The following is a 21,517-nucleotide window of genomic DNA, read 5'->3' on the forward strand; positions in this document are numbered from 1 at the left end:
TTGCTGAGTGTTTGGGTCAAGCGATGGTTTCTTCAGTAGAGGTTTGACAATGTCAGTCTTAAAGGAGTTGGGGACAGTGCCTGTTCAGTGCAGAGAAGTGTTGATGATTTTGAGAATAGAAGGGAGGAGTTCAGGAAGACAGTCAGAGTAGAGTTGTGTGGGAAGAGGGTCTCTAAACAACAATGTGACTGTGGTGAGATGAACAAAGTTAAACAAGTCGCGTGAAACGATATAAAAACATTTAGTTAAACTGTCGGCATCAAAGTAACAGATTAACACCAAAAAACAGTCATCGTCGAGACCATATTAAGATAGTCTCGACTGTAAACCACACAGAAAAACCGAGACGGGTCACGCTCATATCCGCGCGCGAACGCAGTACTTACTTAAACCTATTTTCTGTAATTCTGAGCAAATTTTTTATAGTAAACATGACATATGTATATGTTTTTGAAATCATGAGAAATTTGGGAATTCGATGCAATCATGTTTGAATCTGTTCGATTTTAATGACAACTTTAATGAGCAAACTAATTGTTATGCTGCGGAGCTGAAATTCAATCCCATAGGACTTTGTCGAAGATTGCTTGACCAAAATTTCAATCAATTTGGTTAAAAAATGAGGGCGTGACAGTGCGGCCTCAACTTTCACAAAAAGCCGGATATGACGTCTTCAAAGACATTTATCGCAAAAATAAAAAAATATCTGGGGAATTCATACCCAGGAACTCTCATGTGAAGTTTCATGAAGATCGGTCCAGTAGTTTTCTCTGAATCGCTCTGCACACACACACACACAGACACGCACATACACACATACACCATGGCCCTTGTCTCGATTCCCCGTCTATGTTAAAACATTTAGTCAAAACTTCACAAAATGTAAAAAGAAAAGAATTAATATTCTAGTTTTTCCTTGAGTTGTAACTGTTGAAGGATGAATGAAAATACATTTTGTGAGGACGGATGCATGTTAATTGATTAACGCCCCACAATGATGTGCTTGGCAACCATATATAAAAAAATTAAAAAAATTCTTTACGAAGTTTCCAGAAGCGAACATTTGAGTTAGTATTGTATGAGCTGTCCTTGTATTGGTGAGTACAGAATTCTTTTGTTTTTGTAACTTAGCTTAAAGTTGATATTTTCTTAAAGGCACAGTGCAGCTCACAGCCTTCGTTTTGCGTTTTTGTTGCAGCTGAGTGCATTTACAGTTCAAAAATCCTCCTTCGGTAGTAAAACAAACCCAAAACTACCCAACGACAACATCTGTGAAGCTCGACAGTTTCTTGTTCACGCGAGTGCATAAATTAACCTAGTTATTACGTGGTGTTTGGTCGGAGTTCGATTCAACTGAGTGATTCCGGCCTCCATTTTGTTTTACACAAACTCATGATGATGTCTGACATAGTTTGCCAGTGACGTGTCTTTTTGTGCATGATGTGGTGATCTACCTGATCTAAATTTAGATCCAAAAATAGGTCAAGACCAGCCGGGTCCGAGTACGAAATTAATTCGTAAAAAAATCGCAGTTCTTGACTCTTTGGGTGCAAGTCAATAAAACTTGGTAGTTCTTCTAATGGATAGCTGCCTGAGGTATGACTAAAAGCCCCAGGGGCTCCGTGCACCTAGATTTGACAAGTTCAGTACCTTTAAATATATGCTGCTGAATAATGGTCATGCTGAATGACCACAAGGATTTCTGTTCAGTGTCCTACTGTTAATGTATACAGGTGCACGCCCCAAGAACCATGGAAATAGCAGCAATAGGGACGAACGTCAGTCATCAGACCAACCTAGAGGTATCAACGTCACCCAGTCAGGCGCTCTTCCTTGCAAAGCTGTGATTTACGTCGACCTCTCTCACTACTTCTCTGAGGGATCATCCGCAGCTTTTGACTCCGCCTTGCAAGCCCTGATGACGGATATCTTCCAGGAATGTGATCGCCACCACTTCAGCAGCCTGGCACTGCCTGTGTTTGGTGTGGATGTATGTGGCAGCCATGACCCTCAACCCGTTGGTGCGGCCACCAAAGGAATTGCAATGTGTTGCTGCCATGCTCTTGGCTTTAATGGGTACGTATCACGAGCACAAAAGGTGTGTGTTTGTGTGTTGTGGTGGTGAGTTGGAGTGTCAATTGACAACTCCGATGGTGTACTGCACATTTGTCAATTTATTTGTGCATGTAAAGCAGGGAGAAAGTTATTACGACTGTTACATAATATTTCATTGTTTTGCTTGGAGGGGATGAAGTTGGATATGACACCTTAATATCAATGTTTATGCACGCTTACAGCGGGTGTACATATTGTTGTTAATTGCTGTGTGTGATTATGTGAATAGTTATCTGTGTGTATACTTGTTTGAGTTATTTATTTATTTATTTTTGTGTTTATTAGCGAGAACAGCAGTGTGCGCGATGTTTTCCTGTGTTCTGGCCGGGCAGCCTGTTTGCATGGACTCACCTTTGCCTTGGAGGATCAGGACGGTCCTTCACTGCCAAAGCTGTCGCCCTTCCCTGCAACCTTTCAGCGTTTGTCTTGTCAACCAATCGGTGAGACATTACACAAAAAGTTGGACAATTCTTTCTTATAAAAATTACATTGTATTACTCTCTATATGAAGTGATGATAGTGTTTGCTTCAAGAGAGATAGTGTGTAAACATGTGTGTGTGTGTGTGTGTGTGTGTGTGTGTGTGTGTGTGTGTGTGTGTGTGTGTGTGTGTGTGTGTGTGTGTGTGTTGGTTTCTGTGTCTCTGTGTGTTTATGTACTGAGAGATTAGCACAGACCAGTTATAGGAGTCACTCTGGGATTCATTTGGAGTAAGACTAGTAAAGATGTTGGAATTTAGAGGAAAGAAAAGGAAAAGAGGCACGTAAAGAAAAATAAGACAATTTCTTAAGACAGTTATAGCATGAATTAAGCTTCTCAGCTTATCTTTGGTGTGTGAGAAATAACAAAGATATAATAAATCCCATGAAGACAGCATGCCAGTGTGAACAATACTTGTCACATACAATGTTTGCCTGAAATAATTGTGAATGCTTAAGAAAGTTGAAAACATGTTAACTGAGTGTTTTTTTCTGTCTCCTACTTGGAGAGGATATGTTTCTGAAAAGAATGTACGCAAGTGTGCTTCTGCCTGTTTGAACTTTTCAAAGTGTTGTCTGTGTTTCAGGTAGCAGACACACTCCCCCAAACACGATTTCTGTTTCTATGGGTGACATATCAAGAATTAAGGTAAGCACATATCTTCACTGATTCACAGTAGCCATCCAAGATGTGTGTGCATGAGAGTTACTGAAGGTATTAAAAATGAAAAAAATTAAAAGATTTCACTCTGCTTAAAATATCTTGGATTGTATTTGAATCTATTGTTTTGATACTTTCCTATTTAACAATTGAGCATATATGTGTTTGCGCATGCATGCATGCATGTGCTTGAACCCATGTGTTGGTAAGTCAGTGTTTACTCGTGTGCAATTGCTACTACATGAATAAAAGTACCAACAAGTTGAGTTTATATGAATGAATAGAAATTGTTGGTGTTAACAAAGGTAACTGCTCTATTTCAGGCTGATGTGCTGATTGTCCCGTTGGACATTGACATTGGCCTTGACCTTGATAAAAGCAAGGTCACAAGGTCATTGGTGATGAATGGAGGAGAGTTTGTGCAGTTCAGCATTCAGCACAGAACTGGAAATTACCGGACGACTGTCAAATGCATTGATGAGAATAACGAGGAGCTTGCTGATCAACATCTTCTGGTAGGAAGCCCTGGACAACTCAATGCCAAGCACATTTTCTACGTCTACATTCCTCCTTGGGGTCCCGGCGTGATCAAGGTAAAAGTGTATTTAGCCATCAAAGCTTTGCTTTTATTTAAATCTTTGTCTGAGTTCAAGCTTTTGTTAAATTTGTGTGAGCCATTACCCTTATTTATGTGATCCTAAACAAAGAAACTTTGTCTGTTTGTTTCAGCAGTCCTAATTTAAACCATCTCATGGCTGTTTAAAAAAAAAAGTTTTGACTAAATGTTTTAACATAGACGGGGAATCGAGACGAGGGTGATGGTGTATGTGTTTGTGTCTGTGTTTGTGTCTGTCTCATATGTAGAGCGATTGAGAGAAAACTACTGGACCGATCTTCATGAAACTTTACATGAGAGTTGGGAAGAATGATATCCCCAGAAGTTTTTTTCTCTCATTTTTTTTCGTAATGAGCTATGTCCATCTGTATGGACGGCCGGCCATCCGGCCGTCAGTGGACGAAAAACTTAACGTTGGGGTTATCTCGGATGTTTTTGAAGTTAGAGCTTTGAATCTTTGCATACTTCTAGGGTTTGATGATCGCCCGACTCGACCCCAGTTTGGTTGACCCTCGGCAAATTTTTGTCACAGCGGGGTCGTGTTCGATTCATAAAAACTTCACATTGACATTATCTCAGTGTTTTGAAACTTTGCAAACTTAAAGGGTCTGATGATCTGCGAATATGACTCTAGTATGGTTGACCCTCATCACATTTTGGGTTCACAGCAGGGTCATGTTCATAAAACCTTTAAGTTGAGGTTTTCTCGGATATTCTGGGAGCAAAAGCCTCCAAATTGTACACAATTGTTGGTGTTGCTAATCAGCAGACATGACCAATGTGTACCATGTTTTTTGTCAAATGTCAAAGTCACAGCATGAAAATGTTTGCTTGAGAAGACGTTTTCACCCCTGAAAATATCCACTGAGTTTTCAAGAAAATAAGTCCTGAGCTCATCAAGCTATGATGTCATTGTTTGATTTGGTCACAGCTTAGTGTCTGGGGTATTTTAGTCTAGGCTAGATTATCGGTGATGATAGTGTCAGAAATGAGGTCACCCTAGTGTACACATATTTTGTCTCAGCCTGCCAAAACTCAATGTAGTCAAAAAATGTAGTAACTCTTTTTTTTAGCTCACGTAAGTGTAGCCTATTGCGATGCTAACTTTTGTCTGTCTGTGCGTGCGTACGTGCGTGCGTATGTATGTATGTCTGTGATAGAAACTTTCACATTTGACTGAACACCGAAATACTAATTTTACCTGGTTATTATCCAAGCAACAGCTTCAAAGTATTGAAACAATGATCAACATTTTGTCGGCACGTATGTAGGCCTAGTTAAAGTGTGTATCCAGAGAAAACGGGTGGTGGGGTTTTTTTTTTTTTTGGGGGGGGGGGGGGGGGGGGGGTAAAAACAGCTGATTGGTTTGTGTCGTGTGTGGTATGTAGACCAGGTCAGGGGTCAAGGTTAGGTCAGATCGCGTGAAGGATTGTGGTATTGATACAGTTATCACCGAGCTGCAGTTCGCCGATTCGGAGAAGACGATTTCACATTGTTCGGTTTTGTAGCTCCAGAAAAATAGATAAAGAAGATACCAAAGGAGATTTCCTACAGGTTAATCTGCACAGCGTGTTTCCAGTGTCTGCGCGAGGAAGCGCTGTCGAAAGCGCAGTGTCGATCTGGCCATCTGGCAGTCGTGTCCCCGTAAGTAGGCTACAGACAGACAGATCTAGATCTAGTGTCTCGCACTCTTGCACCGTGTCACCTATGCTTACTGTGTGTGTGTATGTGTGACGGAGTGATTGAGTTTGTGTTACTGTTTGTCAATTTCTTACGTGAGCCTTGAAGGCTTCGCCTCTTGTTTTAAATGTGGAGGATGTTGAGCATGTCAGGTTTGTGATGGTGGTGGGAAGGGAGTCGAGGGGGGTTGGGTGGTGCAAGTTTATATATATGTGGACTATTCTTAGGGTTGAATAACTAAATGGATTGAAACGTGTTATGTCACCGCGGCCGCGAGGTATGTAGGGGAAAGGCTCCTAATATGGACCGGCTCCTAATATGGACCACCTCCTGTTCTGACAAACTAACGGCGCTAGAGCGCTCAAAACAATTTCATTCGCTTTATTCACCCTCTCTGAATAAGTTGCACATGTCAAAACAGTTGCAGAAACACAAACCTCAAAACCGTTAGGCTTTTTCGCTTTTTTTCACTTTTGGCAGCGTTCACTCTAAATTTGCCGCCTAAAACGGACTCGTTTCTGTCCACAGCCAAAACTTTCATAACACAAAAATGGCTATATATAACAGCTAAGACAGTATTTGTTACATTTTAGCAGTTTTGACCCCGAGTTTCTACTGCAAACAAAAAATAATAGCAAAACCTCAAAGTATATGTGAGTCCCCTAATATGGACCACCTTCAACAAATCGAAGAAAATAAAAACTAAAGGCAATTTTAATTAATTCATTAAGAAGCTTGCTGAAAATAACCTATAACTAGCCCTCGAGATTTCAAAAAAATATAACAAATAGTCTTTTTTGTGTTTATTTTCACTCTGTTTTTGAAAAGCTTCTTCAGTTTCCTGGTGTGCTTCAAATAATGCTCTCATCAACCCGAAACAGCTCAATCTAACAGATATTTGAATAAGTCTGACTTGCACACTAAGTTGTATCATGCTACTTTGAAGTATAGGGGGCTTTTTACAGTGATTCGTGAAGGCCGCTTCACTGGTCCTAGTCAGTCGGCTAAGGACCGTTTTGGTTACTTTTTGGCGTCACGTTAGCAAACACATTTTTCTGATAGATTTTAACACCACAACACTAAATCTAAAGTTTTGGGGCAATATTCCAAACCACCGGTGAGAAAAACGTTGGTTTGTGTGTATGTTTTCCTTCTTTGGCGTTACTATTCTTGTTTTGAGGGTTGGGTTCATAAAACGGACATAAAACTTAAACCGCTTGACAGAAATTCTATAACTGTAAATCATTCGAAAGGGAAGGCATTCATGTACACGTTTGTGCCACTTAAAATGACGTCATTATCTGTTTATGTTTGTGAAATTGACAAGAAGAGCGGGGTAGTAGTTGCGCTGAGAAGGATAGCACGCTTTTGTGTACCTCTCTTCGTTTTAACTTTCTGAGCGTGTTTTTAATCCAAACATATCATATCTATATGTTTTTGGAATCAGGAACCAACAAGGAATAAGATGAAAGTGTTTTTAAATTGATTACAAAAATTTAATTTTGATAATAATTTTTATATTTTTACTTTTTAGAGCTTGTTTTTAATCCAAATATAACATATTTATATGTTTTTGGAATCAGAAAATGATGGAGAATACGATAAACGTAAATTTGGATCGTTTTATAAAAAAAAATATATTTTTACAATTTTCAGATGTTTAATGACCAAAGTCATTGATTAATTTTTAAGCCACCAAGCTGAAATGCAATACCGAAGTCTGGGCTTTGTCGAAGATTAGTTGACCAAAATTTCAACCAATTTAATTGAAAAATGAGAGCGTAACAGTGCCGCCTTAACTTTCACAAAAAGCCGGATATGACGTCATCAAATACATTTATCCAAAAAATGAAAAAAACCATCTGGGGATATCATTTCCAGGAACTCTCATGTCAAATTTCATAAAGATCGGTCCAGTAGTTTAGTCTGAATTGCTCTACACACACACACAGACAGACAGACACACACACACGCACCACGACCCTCGTCTCGATTCCCCCCTCTTCGTTAAAACATTTAGTCAAAACTTGACTAAATGTAAAAAGGAGGAATAATTGCAATCACACACACACACACACACACAAACTTACACACGCACACACATGCACACACACACGCACGCACGCATACACACACACACACGCGCGCGCGCACGCACGCACGCACGCGCACACACACACACACACACACACACACACACACACACACACACACACACACACACACACACACACACACACAAAGACACATACACAAACATACCGACAAAATGACAGACATATACACAGTGAGACAAACCGACACAGAAACACCCACACGTGCACGCACGCACTTATGTACGCGAACAAAGACGTAGAGATGCTTATAGAGAAACACTTACGCAACCAAAAAAACACGCACACAAACACACAGACAGACAAACTTCATTATTGGTAGAGAAATGCATTTCTTTCTGTATTGCTTTCTCTTTAAGTGCACCTACCTCGCAGAGAGAGAGACAGAGAGAGAGAGAGAGAGAGAGAGAGAGAGAGAGAGAGAGAGAGAGAGAGAGAGAGAGAGAGAGAGAGAGAGAGAGAGAGAGAGAGAGAGAGAGAGAGAGAGAGAGACAGACAGACAGACAGACAGACAGACAGAGACACAGAGACACAGAGAGAAAGAGAGAGATAGACAGACTGATAGACAGACAGAGGGAGAGACAAACATACGAACACACAGACAGACATAGACAAACACACAAACAAAGACACACAGACAGACTTCACTATTGTATGTGCAAGTAATTTTGTTAAACCACACGTTACGTTCACTACTGAACGTGTAACCATGTAAAACGTTACTATCTCTTTATATGTGTTTACTTGCATTGTAATCCTGGGGGGGAGGGGGGGGGGTATAAATGTATGTAACGCGCAATACATGCCTTTTAACTTACTAGAATTGGAATTGTCATTTAAAGACTAGCATAAGAGTGTGACACGTGGTTCATTCGTTATTACCTTATTACAAAAAGAAAAAGATAACGGCACTGACGCTACCGGAAATAGAATTTATCAGTGAAATTCTACCATCAATTTAGTAATCGATGCGATGTAAAATTATCCTAAAACTGTGGTATGATCACGACATCGTTTAGCATTTAGGATCAAATGGTGCCAATGTGTCCACAATGCACTAATCACAGACAACAGTTATACGCTTTACGTACATGTAACTCTCCAACTGACATTGTCTGCCACTTGAAACAAATGACTTTCGAAGGAAAATTAACTCCTATATATAAATATTATGTATGATTTTTAATAATTACTTGCACTTTTTGAAAATAAAGCTTTTTCTACGATAAGGTGTTTACCCCCTAAATGTATAAGTCATCCGGTAGAAAAACCGGAAGTATCGTGTACTAAGCATATGTATATGTTTAAAAAGTTAATTGTGTTAATGTAGAACATCTTGCCTATGAATATGTTTAGGTTTTGAATACTTTAGGGGAAAAGCATAGCCATTATTCAGTCATCTTTAACTAACACCCCTAATCTCAGGGCCCATTTTGTTAGTGGGGGTAGGGTTTCAATCAGTCAAAAATCACTTTCATTCAATATTGTCTGCCATTTCAAATACATACACGTAATTGCACAATTTCTTGAATTTTAAGATGCTTTAACTGACTATACCAAGAAAACCTGCACTTTTTGTAGAATTAGTTTTTTGTCCATGATTTATGTTTAAAAATGTCAATTCTTACGACAAAAATGCTAACAGTTGCCTCACCAGACGACACGTACCTACGACGTGAATCGTGTCTGCCAATTAAAATGCATATATTTTGAAATAAGGGGAATCATAACATATTTCACTGTAAAGTGTCTCACTCTAATATCTTCTGGGTTCATGGTGTATTTGGTTAAGTGAATTGCAGATAAGGTTTTTTGAAAATGACAGCTATACATATATTTTATTAAAACTGAAACTGGTGGAGTGAAAAACAGACCTGTTTTGAAGAAGTCGTACTAAAATCATTTATGGCCTTGAACTTCACAGTTTGCGTGTTATCTTTTAAAGAAACCCCGTTTTCATCACTAACAATGACCTAATTTACACATACATATCGGTCGGTCATAGTCGCGTTTTTTTTAGAGAGGTAGTGTACAAAATGTCGTATTGTACGTTTAAATTACATGTCCATTATTTTAGTCATATATCAATCAATAAGTAAATGCGCATACTTTTATTAAACGTTACTTTCACTTTAAGATCGCTTCTAACATTTAGTATAATTTCTGACAAATGCACGCTATGTAATAAAGTGATAATATTATGGACGCCATGTGGTAAAACCGGAAGTTGAATTATTTTGCGATAGCAAAATCCTTTTACAATGATCACTTTCCTTTTATATTGAGCTGATCTTTAACGTTATGGGTAAAAATCTAACATATTGAACCAAATTATCCTTTTTCAAGCCTGTGTATGTGTAAACTCTTTTTTGCTTCGACCCGGTTCGGTTTTCGGAGTTGATTCAGAATCATCCATTATTTATCTTATATGACTGTTGTTTTCCTCGGTAAATTAACAATTGTTGATGTAAAATAATTCTAGCTGTGAGAATAAACAATTTTCAAGATGTTTTTGATTGCGGTTTCAACCAGGCGTTCAGTTAGCTATACATATCGATTGAGAAAATGGCATTTCCTGTTTTGTCGTCCGCATGTTATACAGATGTTGTTAAAAATAAAACTGTGTATACGAATTAGGCATTTTACTTGCTGTCTGATGGCAACAATCTTTAGCTTTCGTTTAAGGTATAATTTGCTTATATCCGTATGCAGTCAAGCGGTACATGACGTTTTTTTGTAACCTACCCCCTGCGTCATGGCTGCATTTTTGCAGAATATGGGTCATGTTACACAAACGCTTCTTATTCTTAGGTGGTTGGGTTTAGCCATTTGTCGTTTACCGAACTGTGGCTGCAAATAAAACGAACTTTCCAAAAAACATAATATCTAATGTGACCACCAAAAGTAACCCTCCCACTATAGCCAGCCAGGTGACTATCCATATTGGGCGCCCAGGCTCCTAATATGGACCATTTGCAATTTTTTCTGTATTTAATTTTTGCTGAAGGTCTATCAAATCTATTTCACTCTAATTAGGCCTAACTGTTAAACTAAGAGAGAAGGACTACCAACCACAAAATGAAACTTCTTCGCAAGAAAACAAGCTAGTTATCAGCAATAAACAAAAAGTGGTCCATATTAGGGGCCCTTCCTCTACATGTATGTAATCGACAAAGCTGTTGAGCATTGTCTTAGTGAAAAAATGCCGTGAGTTCACTTTCATTCTTGGGTTGGGCAGATTGATTAAATGTATTAATTTCGCTTCACGCGACTATAGTTACTCTTTGCATGAGAGTTTGTGTCTAATGGTGCTATGTCCACATGTTTTGTGTTTTATTTTGACCAGATGCTGAGAGAACGTGTGCAGAAGTGTCTGTGGAAAGCTGCAGAGAAAGGCTGTAAGACTGTGGCGATGACGGCCCTGGGTGTGGGCAAGCTGGGATACCCGGTGGAGTTTGCTGCCAGGACTAGCATCGCCGCTGTGGCAGATTTCATGGACCAAGGGAAGACAAGCCTGGAAAACATCAACTTTGTCATGCTTCCAAGTGACTTCCGCACTTTACAGGTAAATGGTAACTCGTAACTGAGTGGTAAAAATACCCACGATTTATCTTCGAAGCCCGAACGCAGTCAAATCAAGGTTGATTGCAGGCTAACTAATGAACTTTGAGAAAAAGGTATCCTATGCCTTTATGAAGAAGGGACATATCAAAATACAGCAGTCCTTGTTGAGTGCAGAATAAGTCCTGGACCTGACCACGTTCCTTTCAGTCTCATCATCCTGGCAGGACCAGTAGTGAGATTAGTTTTATGTCAAACACAAAGTTAACATTCTGGGATAAAAAGCAGCCAAAGCAGGGATGACTTTATGCTTGGGCGTGTGTGCGGGGTTTGACACTCATAACAAATGCAACTATTCAGCCATGGTAGGCCGATCTTGTTACATGTCATTTAGAGACAAGCTATAAAACTCAGATTCATGTCAGACTTTGCATCATGGTGATTTTTTGGATGTTCGCTCCTGTTGAACGATAGACATGAAATACGCGCATCTGTTATGATATGATCACGTAAAATGTATGTTTGACAGCAGATAATATAGTGTGATTCTCTAGTATAAATTGCAGTTTTCCTAAATGTCACCCCAAATCAATTTATCTGTGCGAAAGAGGGAGAGAACTCAGCTGTCATGATATGGGAGACCATCACCTAGACCAATAGCTGTTTTCAGGAAATAACTCTGACAGGATGTTTAAGCGTTGTGGCAGAGTAAGAGCCCCTTTTATTGATCCAAGCTTTTTAAACTAGCAACAACAACTTTCTCGCTACCGGCCGGCTTTTACCTGTCATCGCGACTAACAGCCATCCCTGATGTGTATGTTATGCAGTGTGCGCCAGATATGATACCCTTTTCTTTCGAAAATATGCATATGGGAGCCACAAATTGCCGCCGATGGCTTGCCAATCACTGTCAGTAATAACTAAGCACAGCTGTTTTCCTAAACTACACATGACCTCAAGCCAAACCCACGTGACCTCTGTCAAGACACGTTGTCAGTGATCACTGCGGGCCAGCAATCATTGCCGCAATGAATCGTGAACTCTGAATACATTTTTCGAAGGAGAAAAGTTTTATTGTAGGCGCAAGCTGCATAACATACACATCGAACTTAATCGATCGTCGCCATGACAGGTTAAAGCCGGCCAGTAGCGATCTAGTTGCTGTTTGCTAGTTGAAAAGCAGCTTGGGTCAGTAAAAGGGGCTCTTCCTCCGCCACACTGCTTAAATATCCGGACAGAGTTATTTCCGAACATAGAATATTAACTTAACAAAAGAAACTTGAGGACAATGTATTGAAAACCCCGTTTTGGAGACGTTTTCTGGAAAATTTAATCTTAAAAAGCCCAAGGGTATTTTTCTATGCTATAATTTAGCCACACCTGCGATGAAAACTGACTCGAAAATGATTCGGAATTGTTCTAATTAATTAATGAGTGTAAATAGTGCAACTGTTTCCGAATGCAAACTCTACTTTGTCAGAGTCCCGATTTTGTTTATTAACTTAGTTTTCCAGTGCTGGTCGGACTATATACATTATGTATTTTTCAGGCCTTCAGAGCAGAACAGAGCAAATGGCAACGGCAGAGAGTATGTGCGAAGGGTGGTCAAATGCAACCGCAGAACGCTACCCAACCAACAGTGAACAGACACAGCTACTATTCAGAACCAAGTGCATTTGGTCGGAGAAGAGGAAGAGGTATGGACAAGTCCGCACTTACTGTTATTGTGTATGAGTGGTTCGTAAAGTAAGTAAAGTGAACTTCACTGTCACTTCTCGTGTGCTACAGAAGACAGACTGTATACACGTGACGAGTCAGCAGTGGGTCAGCTACAAATCTGGAGGCTTCAGAATCATGGATGCGAGAGAGAGAGAGAGAGAGAGAGAGAGAGAGAGAGAGAGAGAGAGAGAGAGAGAGAGAGAGAGAGAGAGAGAGAGAGAGAGAGAGAGAGGGAGAGAGGGAGGGAGGGAGGGAGGGAGGGAGGGAGGGAGGGAGGGAGGGAGGGACAAGACAAGACGAGACGAGACGAGACGAGACGAGACTTTTATTATCGAGAGTAATAGATTATAAGCAAGAATATATGCTTTTTTTTTTTTTTACATCCAGCCCTCGCCCTAATACAGGGTCAACAGGAACAGAAAACAATATAACCAAAGAACTATCACATACAACTGAACACATTATAACTGTATATAGAGATACAAATTTAAAAATAAATTTCCATGAGAGAGAGAGAGAGAGAGAGAGAGAGAGAGAGAGAGAGAGAGAGAGAGAGAGAGAGAGAGAGAGAGAGAGAGAGAGAGAGAGAGAGAGAGAGAGAGAGAGAGAGAGAGAGAGAGAGAGAGAGAGAGAGAGAGAGAGAGAGAGAGAGAGACCCGAAAGTTATGATGAGCATGTTTGTGTAAGAAACTTTTCAGCTGATGTTTTCTTGATCAGACAATGAAAATGAGGGGATTTAGGGGAAGGGCCCCTAATATGGACCACTTTTTGTTTATTGCTGATAACTAGCTTGTTTTCTTGCAAAGAAGTTTCATTTTGTGGTTGGTAGTCCTTCTCTCTTAGTTTAACCGTTAGGCCTAATTAGAGTGAAATAGCTTTGATAGACATTCAGCAAAAATTAAATACAGAAACAATCACAAATGGTCCATATTAGGAGCCTGGGCGCCCAATATGGACCAGTGAAGCGGCCTTCACGAATCACTGTAAAAAGCCCCCTATACTTCAAAATAACATGATACAACTTAGTGTGCAAGTCAGACAAATTCAAATATGCTTTAGATTTAGCTGTTTCGGGTTGATGAGAGCATTATTTGAAGCACACCAGGAAACTGAAGAAGCTTATCAAAAACAGAGTGAAAATAAGTGAAATTATCAACTTCCACACAAAAAAAAGACTATTTGTTATATTTTTTTGAAATCTCGAGGGCTAGTTATAGGTTATTTTCAGCAAGCTTCTTAATGAATTAATTAAAAATGCCTTTAGCTTTTATTTTCTTCGATTTGTTGAAGGTGGTCCATATTAGGGGACTCACACATACTTTGAGGTTTTGCTATTATTTTTTGTTTGCAGTAAAAACCCGGGGTACACACTGCTAAAATGTAACAAATACGGTCTTAGCTGTCATATATAGCCATTTTTGTGTGATAAAAGCTTTGGCTGTGGACAGAAACGAGTCCGTTTTAGGCGGCAAATTTAGAGTGAACGCTGCCAAAAGTCCAAAAAAGCGAAAAAGCCTAACGGTTTTGAGGTTTGTGTTTCTGCAACTGTTTTGACATGTGCAACTTATCCAGAGAGGGTGAATAAAGCGAATGGAATTGTTTTGAGCGCTCTAGCGCCGTTAGTTTGTCAGAACCGGAGGTGGTCCATATTAGGAGCCGGTCCATATTAGGAGCCTTTCCCCTACTTTTAACAATGTGTTCATCTCTCATCTCTGTATTGATGGTCTGTTGAAAATGACCGTTCTTTCTAAGGCAAGGGTGCTTGTGAATACTTTTGTGTTATTTTTTCATTAATGATTTGATACTTGCCCGGTCCTCTTCTTCTCAAAGAAAACAACTTGAGTCCAAGAACACCAGCATGGGAGACCGTGTGGCAAAGAGGATACAGGCCGGGCCCCACCAGGCAGGACGCTGTGTCACTCTTCATCTTCTCTGACAGTGAAGAACGCCGCCAAGCCGCCGTTGAGGAGATAGCGACAGGCATCATCAGCATACTGGGGCCTGTGGAGACCGAGGAGCCCAGGAAAAAAGTTGCTGGGGACGGAAGGAGACGCGGTGATGATGGGCAGGGAGATCACTCTGGTGGATCATTTGACTCATGGGAGTGGGGCCTGGGCTCTAGTCCTGCAAATACTCGGAGAGGAAAGGGGATGCGGGCTTCTTGGCAAAAACAGTAGTTTGCATGATCATTCAAGTCAGGGTACGAGAAGTAAAACTAACCCGTATCAATAACATAATTGCTATGGTAGAAAACAGAAGAGAGGACCAATCTGATGAATAAGCATGTAACAACCCATGCGGAATTCTTCCAGATGTTCACATCTTTATTTGAACTTGTCCCTCTATTTATTCTTTCTGGAAGATGGTTATTTTGTGTGTGTGCTGCATTGTTTAATTGAATTGCTTTATTTTGCTGTGAAGCTTTTAGTTCAAAACCAGCTATATTGCTTAAACTCGTAAACACAACTGTCAAGCTAGGGCCATTTCCTCGTGAATCACACGAAACCCATGATATCGCTTCTAACCTGTCTACGCATCACAATCCATTCTTTAGGGAGGTTAAAATCACGACGTCTTTACAAAACCCAACTTATCTCGAAATATCCTACTCTCATCTTTGTAGCGCTCTTCGCCGGCAGACAACTCTGCAGAGCGTACCGCGTCACCCTGTCACAATTATCTTGATAATTAAAAAAATGTGTTAGCCTTGTTATGCTAATGAAGTATTTTGTTAACATGAACATAAAATCATTCAGTATATTTAAGACAATTTTTTTCCTTTTCATGTTTAATGTCTTTTTGTCTTTATGCATTTTATATAGTAGAAACAATAATTTGAGACATACATTTAATTGCTGACGGAATATCTGGTGAATACCTTGAACAGTGCTGTAATTTTGCTGTGCAGAGTTGAGATTGTTTTGGAAATTGAGGAAATTTTCACCTGTGAGCTTTGTGATCAGTCTGAAGATCATATCACACATTTATTTGATGTATGTTTCCATATTCGTTGTAAGCTTTTATTAATGCATAGTATAAGTGGTTTTGCTATCTGTGTGCATGTGTGTATGTGTGCGTTTGAGGGGACGAAAAGGGTTTGAGTAACAATGAGCTTTTTCTTTTATTAAGTATGCAAGTTTTTTTCTTAATTAACTGGAAGCAAATAAGCAGAGACTAAGAAGAACCTTGCCTTGTATGAACATAAGCAACGAATCTATTGATCTTCTGATGTTTCAGAAATCTTGTGCCATATTGATTGTCTATCTCAAATTTCAGTACAGTCTGTCTTCTAGTAAATATATCAAAAAGTTGTGTTCTAAAGTATGAAAGAGAGTGTTTGATTCTTCCCAAGGTATATATCTTGTCTTTGTGGTGGTTTTTTTGCTTGTCATCTGCATTGTGTAATATTACAATTCATATGATTTTCGCTGATAGAGTAGCAACCCTAATAACAGAAATATATCTTTTGTTACAGCAAGTTTTCTTGAACAAGAAGTCGTATTTGAGCAATATTCACGGGAAGTTTCATTTGTGTATAACCAATGGTGTACATTTTTGCTAATATTCAGAACACATACTGTTGCTCTCTTTGATCGCGATTCAGATTAAACGAGGTGCACTTTGTGAGAATCTTAACTGTTCATCACCTGTCACTGTCTCTTATCTTTTGTTGTAAGCGTAAAACGTAGTTTTTCATTCAGACAGATGTCCACTGATCACTGAGCTAAATGTTTAAGGACAATTTTAGTGTGTCTGCCTGCAAGATGTCGCGATGAATCGGATATTCAATTCAATTCAATTCAATTCAGTTCCATACAACTTTATTATCTGAGTGCAACAAACAGACATTTTTCAAATATTGAAATATAACGCACGCACGCACGCACGCACGCACGCACACACACACACACACGCACGCACGCACGCACGCACGCACGCACGCACACACACACACACACACACACACACACACACACACACACACTAACACACAATTTTAGCGTGTCTGTTTGAGATGTCGCGATGAATGATAACACACACACACTCAGCACAGACAGACAGACACACACACACACACACACACACACACACACACAAGATGATTTGGCCCAGTTTTAAAACACTCTGCCCTTCTCTTCGCCCACTAAAGTTTGTTAGCTTGTAACAGCTTTATGGACGTTGGGACACTATTCTTGACCATTAACCCGGCGATTCATTCTCATAATGAAGCAGAACCCTGATATGTCAAAGATCAAGAAATCGATAGCCTTTTGAAAGCTCATCTTATTTTGTTGGTGCCATAGTTTTCCACCAACACGCATTAGAACCTACTAACGGACAGACCTAACCAATGCAAGGGAAGTAACTGTAGAAGATGGTGTAACTTTCGTTCGTATAATTTTGTAAAGGAGTTGCTTCCCTGCAACTAAAATGTGTTATTTATCAACGGTCTTGCTATGTTTATATAAATAAATCAACTAAAAATCATAAGAAATAAATACAGAGAGAGAGAGAGAGAGAGAGAGAGAGAGAGAGAGAGAGAGAGAGAGCAGGAAAGATAAGGCTTATTCATCATCGGCGTGTTTTTTTCACATTGAAAATGAGAAGACCTGGAGACGGCCCAAAAGAGTTGTTTTATTTTTGTGTCATATAAATAGCAAGGAAAAGACGGTGTGCAGACGCGACTTCTTCGACTCAGTCAATCTGTTTAGCACCAAAAAATGCCATCAGAAGGCATTTTTATATAGCAATCTGAAATTTGCTGTGATGATACCTAACACCATGCTGAATATAAAAAATGGTAGCAGCCAATCTTCAACACTCTAAGTTAGACAGGGCTGTGTCCGCAATCTAGGTCAAATAAAATACCCTTAGAATGCTCCTATTTCTAATCAAGAGCACAGGTTATTACTTTTCGTACACGTTTGATGCTAATACAGCTTAACAATGATAAGAGGTAAACATTTACTTCACACAGATAACAAGATTCAAGAATACAATTTTAAGTGTCTGGCCTGACCCCATAAAAATCTACCCCCCCCCCCCCCAAACAAAAACCAATTTTTTTTTTTTTTTTTTCGTGAGTTCGGCTTTCACAAACAAGTTGAGTATGAATTTTCACACTCGTTAGGACAAAATGAAATATGTTATAGCTCTTACCCAGTCAGATCTCTCTTAACTCTACAATGACTGAGCATGACGTACATCTGTTTTCACTCACCCGAGTATGCACTTAATCCTGATGACAATCCCCCACCACAGCCACAAAGCGCAGTACACTTCAGATGCACTGATGCACACTTACAGCGGCCTCTGCACACTTTCTTGCAACCACACTTTATGAGTTCGTAGCAGGCATCCTGGGCCTGACACAGTGTCATCCACACAGGCTGCCAGAGCTGGCCTTCCTTTTTCCATCCATACTCAGAAGGAGAAGGAAGCTCCGGAGTTTTTTCAAGGCACTAGCTCCAGACGCGTCCTTGAAAAGCTGCTCGGAGGACATGTTGCCTGAGAGCATCAGATGTTGGTGGAATGAACTCGATGGATCTGTTCCGCTGAGAAAAGAGTTTTTCTCGTGCCTCGTTCACTTTCAAACAAGAGCTGCTGCGGTCATACATCAAGACCACAAAACGTTCTATGATTTCAAAGGTTGAAGCAGTCACTTGCTCGCTGCAGGATGCGATCCGAAGAAATGCTTTTGTGACTTCAGGATACACGCTCCACGTCTGCCATCCCTTAGCTTTTCCGTGCCCTGCAAAGAAGGAAACCGTATCACACCCTGTAAGGGCGTGGAATACTGGTAACGACGTGCACTTGTCCGGGCCTAAAACTGACGCAATTTCGTGCGCTGGGATGTTCCTGAAATGCTTCCCAGTTCCAAACGCCACCCACATCTCCTCTGCTTGAAGTTAACGTGCAACGGAGACGGCAAGTACGATGACGTCAGTGTCTGCAGTCCTGATGATGATCCTTGTTTGGCCCTGTTTGACACAGTCCGCAGCATGCAGAAAGAGCCTTGTGTCTGCCTCCTCATGCGTGCACGGCTCCAATCCTTCGGTTGTGTAACTGTTATTAGAGCAAACAACTTTGAGGTAGACATCTCATGCTCAAAATTGCTGACTAAACGTGCAATTTCAGGACCTGCTGTCACCCACCGCCGCAAAGCTCCTGGATTGTTGGTTAGTCCCACAGCACCACCGTCACCCTTCACTGTTACATTGCACTGTTCATGGTCATGATCCAAGGTTATTGCAGAGAAAGGGCGTTTTGTTTTCTTGACAGTGAAAGCTCCACTACAGAAAGCTTGATGAACACAAGGATGTCGCCTCCTCATTTCAAACAGATCTCGGAGATGCACAGAGATCCAGCGTGCATAGTGCACATGGTCAAGAGAAAAAAACCATGGCATGAGACTGAACTGTTCGAAGTCTGATGTTCTGAGTGCGTGGATGACCTGCAGCACAGAGAGTTCCAGATCTAGGACCAACCCCCAAAAGGCAAACATTGGTTGTTCTTTACTTGTCTCAAGGCACCACTGTTCAAAGTCTGATCTGGCATTTTCTGTGGCTTTCTGTTTCTCAAATGCTTTGTGTTGGAGAATGTAGAGTGCTGCAGCAGTTGTTTGGTGGGCAAGTCGTGTTCTTAGGACATGGGAAACCTTGAGAAGTGAGTCAGCAACACCTCCTCTGACAATACCTGCTGGTTCAAGCATGGCGGTCCAACCACTTCCCTCGAGCCAGTCGCCGAGAAGTCGCAGTGCAGCCATTTCAATGTGGAGTCCTCCAAGCATGACTACAAATTTGTCTTCTCCAAGTTCCTCAGGAAATGAGCACTGAATTTCTTTAGCCAGTGCATACAGCGGCTGGTCCATTGCCAAGACAGGTGTTTGACCTGGATTGAGGTGAGTAATGCCGTTCTTTATCACTTGCATCACATGTTTTATGAGTGCTGGAGAGTGTGCATTGTCCATCAGAAGTGGCAACAGTGCAATCTGGGCAACCCTTTCGTCTCCTTGCTGCTTCACACCTATACGTGGTAAGCTCCCCAAGATACTGCTTGCCTTCCATCATATTCTTCAGAGGTATCAACACGTTTTTTCACCGTTTCCAGCCAACGATACTGTTCGGCCTTACATGTTGTGTCGGAAGAAACAGGAGGCCTGCAAGGTCCGAACACAACAGGGACTTCAGCTTCTCGATTCAGTTCCACAGGTGACACAAGTGTGTAGGTGATGGGCAAGGGTACAACAGACCTTCGGCCTTGAACTGCTTTGTCGATAGACAGAAACTCTGGCTTTCCGTCACAATCAGAGGGGTGTTGAACCATAGAAATGCTTGTTCCGTGAAAGGACTCTGTAGCTGTAGTGGAGCTTGGATTGTGGTCTATGTTATCGACCATAGCAACTGTGAAAACACCTCCTACAAGCTGTGGGGGGACAACCACACCCTCTCTCTCAAACTTTGTGCACACACTGTTGGCTAGGTCATTGGACATGCTTATAACCCTATCATAGGACACTGACAGACCCAGATTGTACAGAATATCAATAATACCATACTTCCTGGTCTCGGCGTGTATTTTCAGTCCAAGGTAAACAGGAAGCAGAGTTTCCTTCTCTTTTGCATGGTTACGACGGGTGTCCTTCAAGGGATCTCTTGGTGCATGTTTTCTGCTGTTAAATACGAGGAGCTGAGAAATGGTAAGCGCTGCCTGTGACTGACTGCTTTTGTCCTAATGCAGCCTCCTCTTGTGATGGATTGCTTGTTTTGATGGAGTTTCCTGGCCCATCCAAAATCATACTGACGAGAGCTTTCAACGAAGATGGTGTTGCATTTTCTTGGCAGTTTTCAAGGAAATCCCCATTGAAGTTTTGCTGCTTCGAGAAAATCTCTCTGCGGACAATCTTGCAAGCAGCAAGGCGTCAGAATCATGATCAACAACCTTGCTCACTGCATATCCCAGGTCACGTTTGAAGACAAGAGTAGCATCTCTTCCGCGACCTGTATTGCATTCTTGAAGCTCAGGGCATGCATCCAGTAGTTTCTGTCTGAGTCTTGTGGTATGCAGACTGCAACTAACTCCAAGTTCCTGTAGTCGAGTTTTGTACAGTGTGCAAAGTTTTGACATACGGAACACAGGGGCTGTTGTTTCGTCATGTTCAAAACTCTGGATATATGACACCAGCTCAGCAAAAGCAATGCCATGACAAACAGAACTGTTGCTCTGGTCACAGTTCAGTTCCTTTTCGTATTTATTGGCACGATTGTACAGGGAAATCAAACATTTCAGATGATATTGTGAATCTGTAGCAATCATATCTCCAGCAGCAAGCTTTTTAAGCAAGTCCTTGTCTTGAAGAAGGTTAGCTGCATGTCTCACCTTATAGTCCAGTCCAAATGTTGCTGCGCTGTACAACTTGCCAGAGCTCTCATTACAAAAGAAACAACTATCTTTGGATGACGCCGGAGTGCCAGCAGATCGTCTTGTTTTGGCTGAGCTGCAGGTGGCTGCTCTGTCCTCTGCCTGCCGTTTCTCAGCTTTCTTTTGAAGTCTTTCCAAACTTCGCTTGTCCA

General features: G+C 40.8%; 1 protein-coding gene across 1 annotated transcript; it reads left to right on the forward strand.

Moving 5' to 3' along the window:
- Positions 1-1,708: 1,708 nt before the first annotated feature.
- LOC138982027 (protein mono-ADP-ribosyltransferase PARP14-like) lies at positions 1,709-16,584 on the forward strand. The gene is made up of 7 exons (XM_070355242.1): positions 1,709-2,076; positions 2,401-2,555; positions 3,181-3,242; positions 3,578-3,847; positions 11,011-11,229; positions 12,775-12,922; positions 14,775-16,584. Exons 1-7 carry the CDS (start codon positions 1,724-1,726, stop codon positions 15,119-15,121), a joined length of 1,554 nt encoding a protein of 517 aa, XP_070211343.1. The 5' UTR covers positions 1,709-1,723; the 3' UTR covers positions 15,122-16,584.
- Positions 16,585-21,517: the final 4,933 nt, after the last annotated feature.

This window comes from Littorina saxatilis, linkage group LG12 (genome assembly GCF_037325665.1).
Source record: "Littorina saxatilis isolate snail1 linkage group LG12, US_GU_Lsax_2.0, whole genome shotgun sequence".
In the NCBI taxonomy this organism is placed as follows: Eukaryota; Metazoa; Mollusca; class Gastropoda; order Littorinimorpha; family Littorinidae; genus Littorina; species Littorina saxatilis.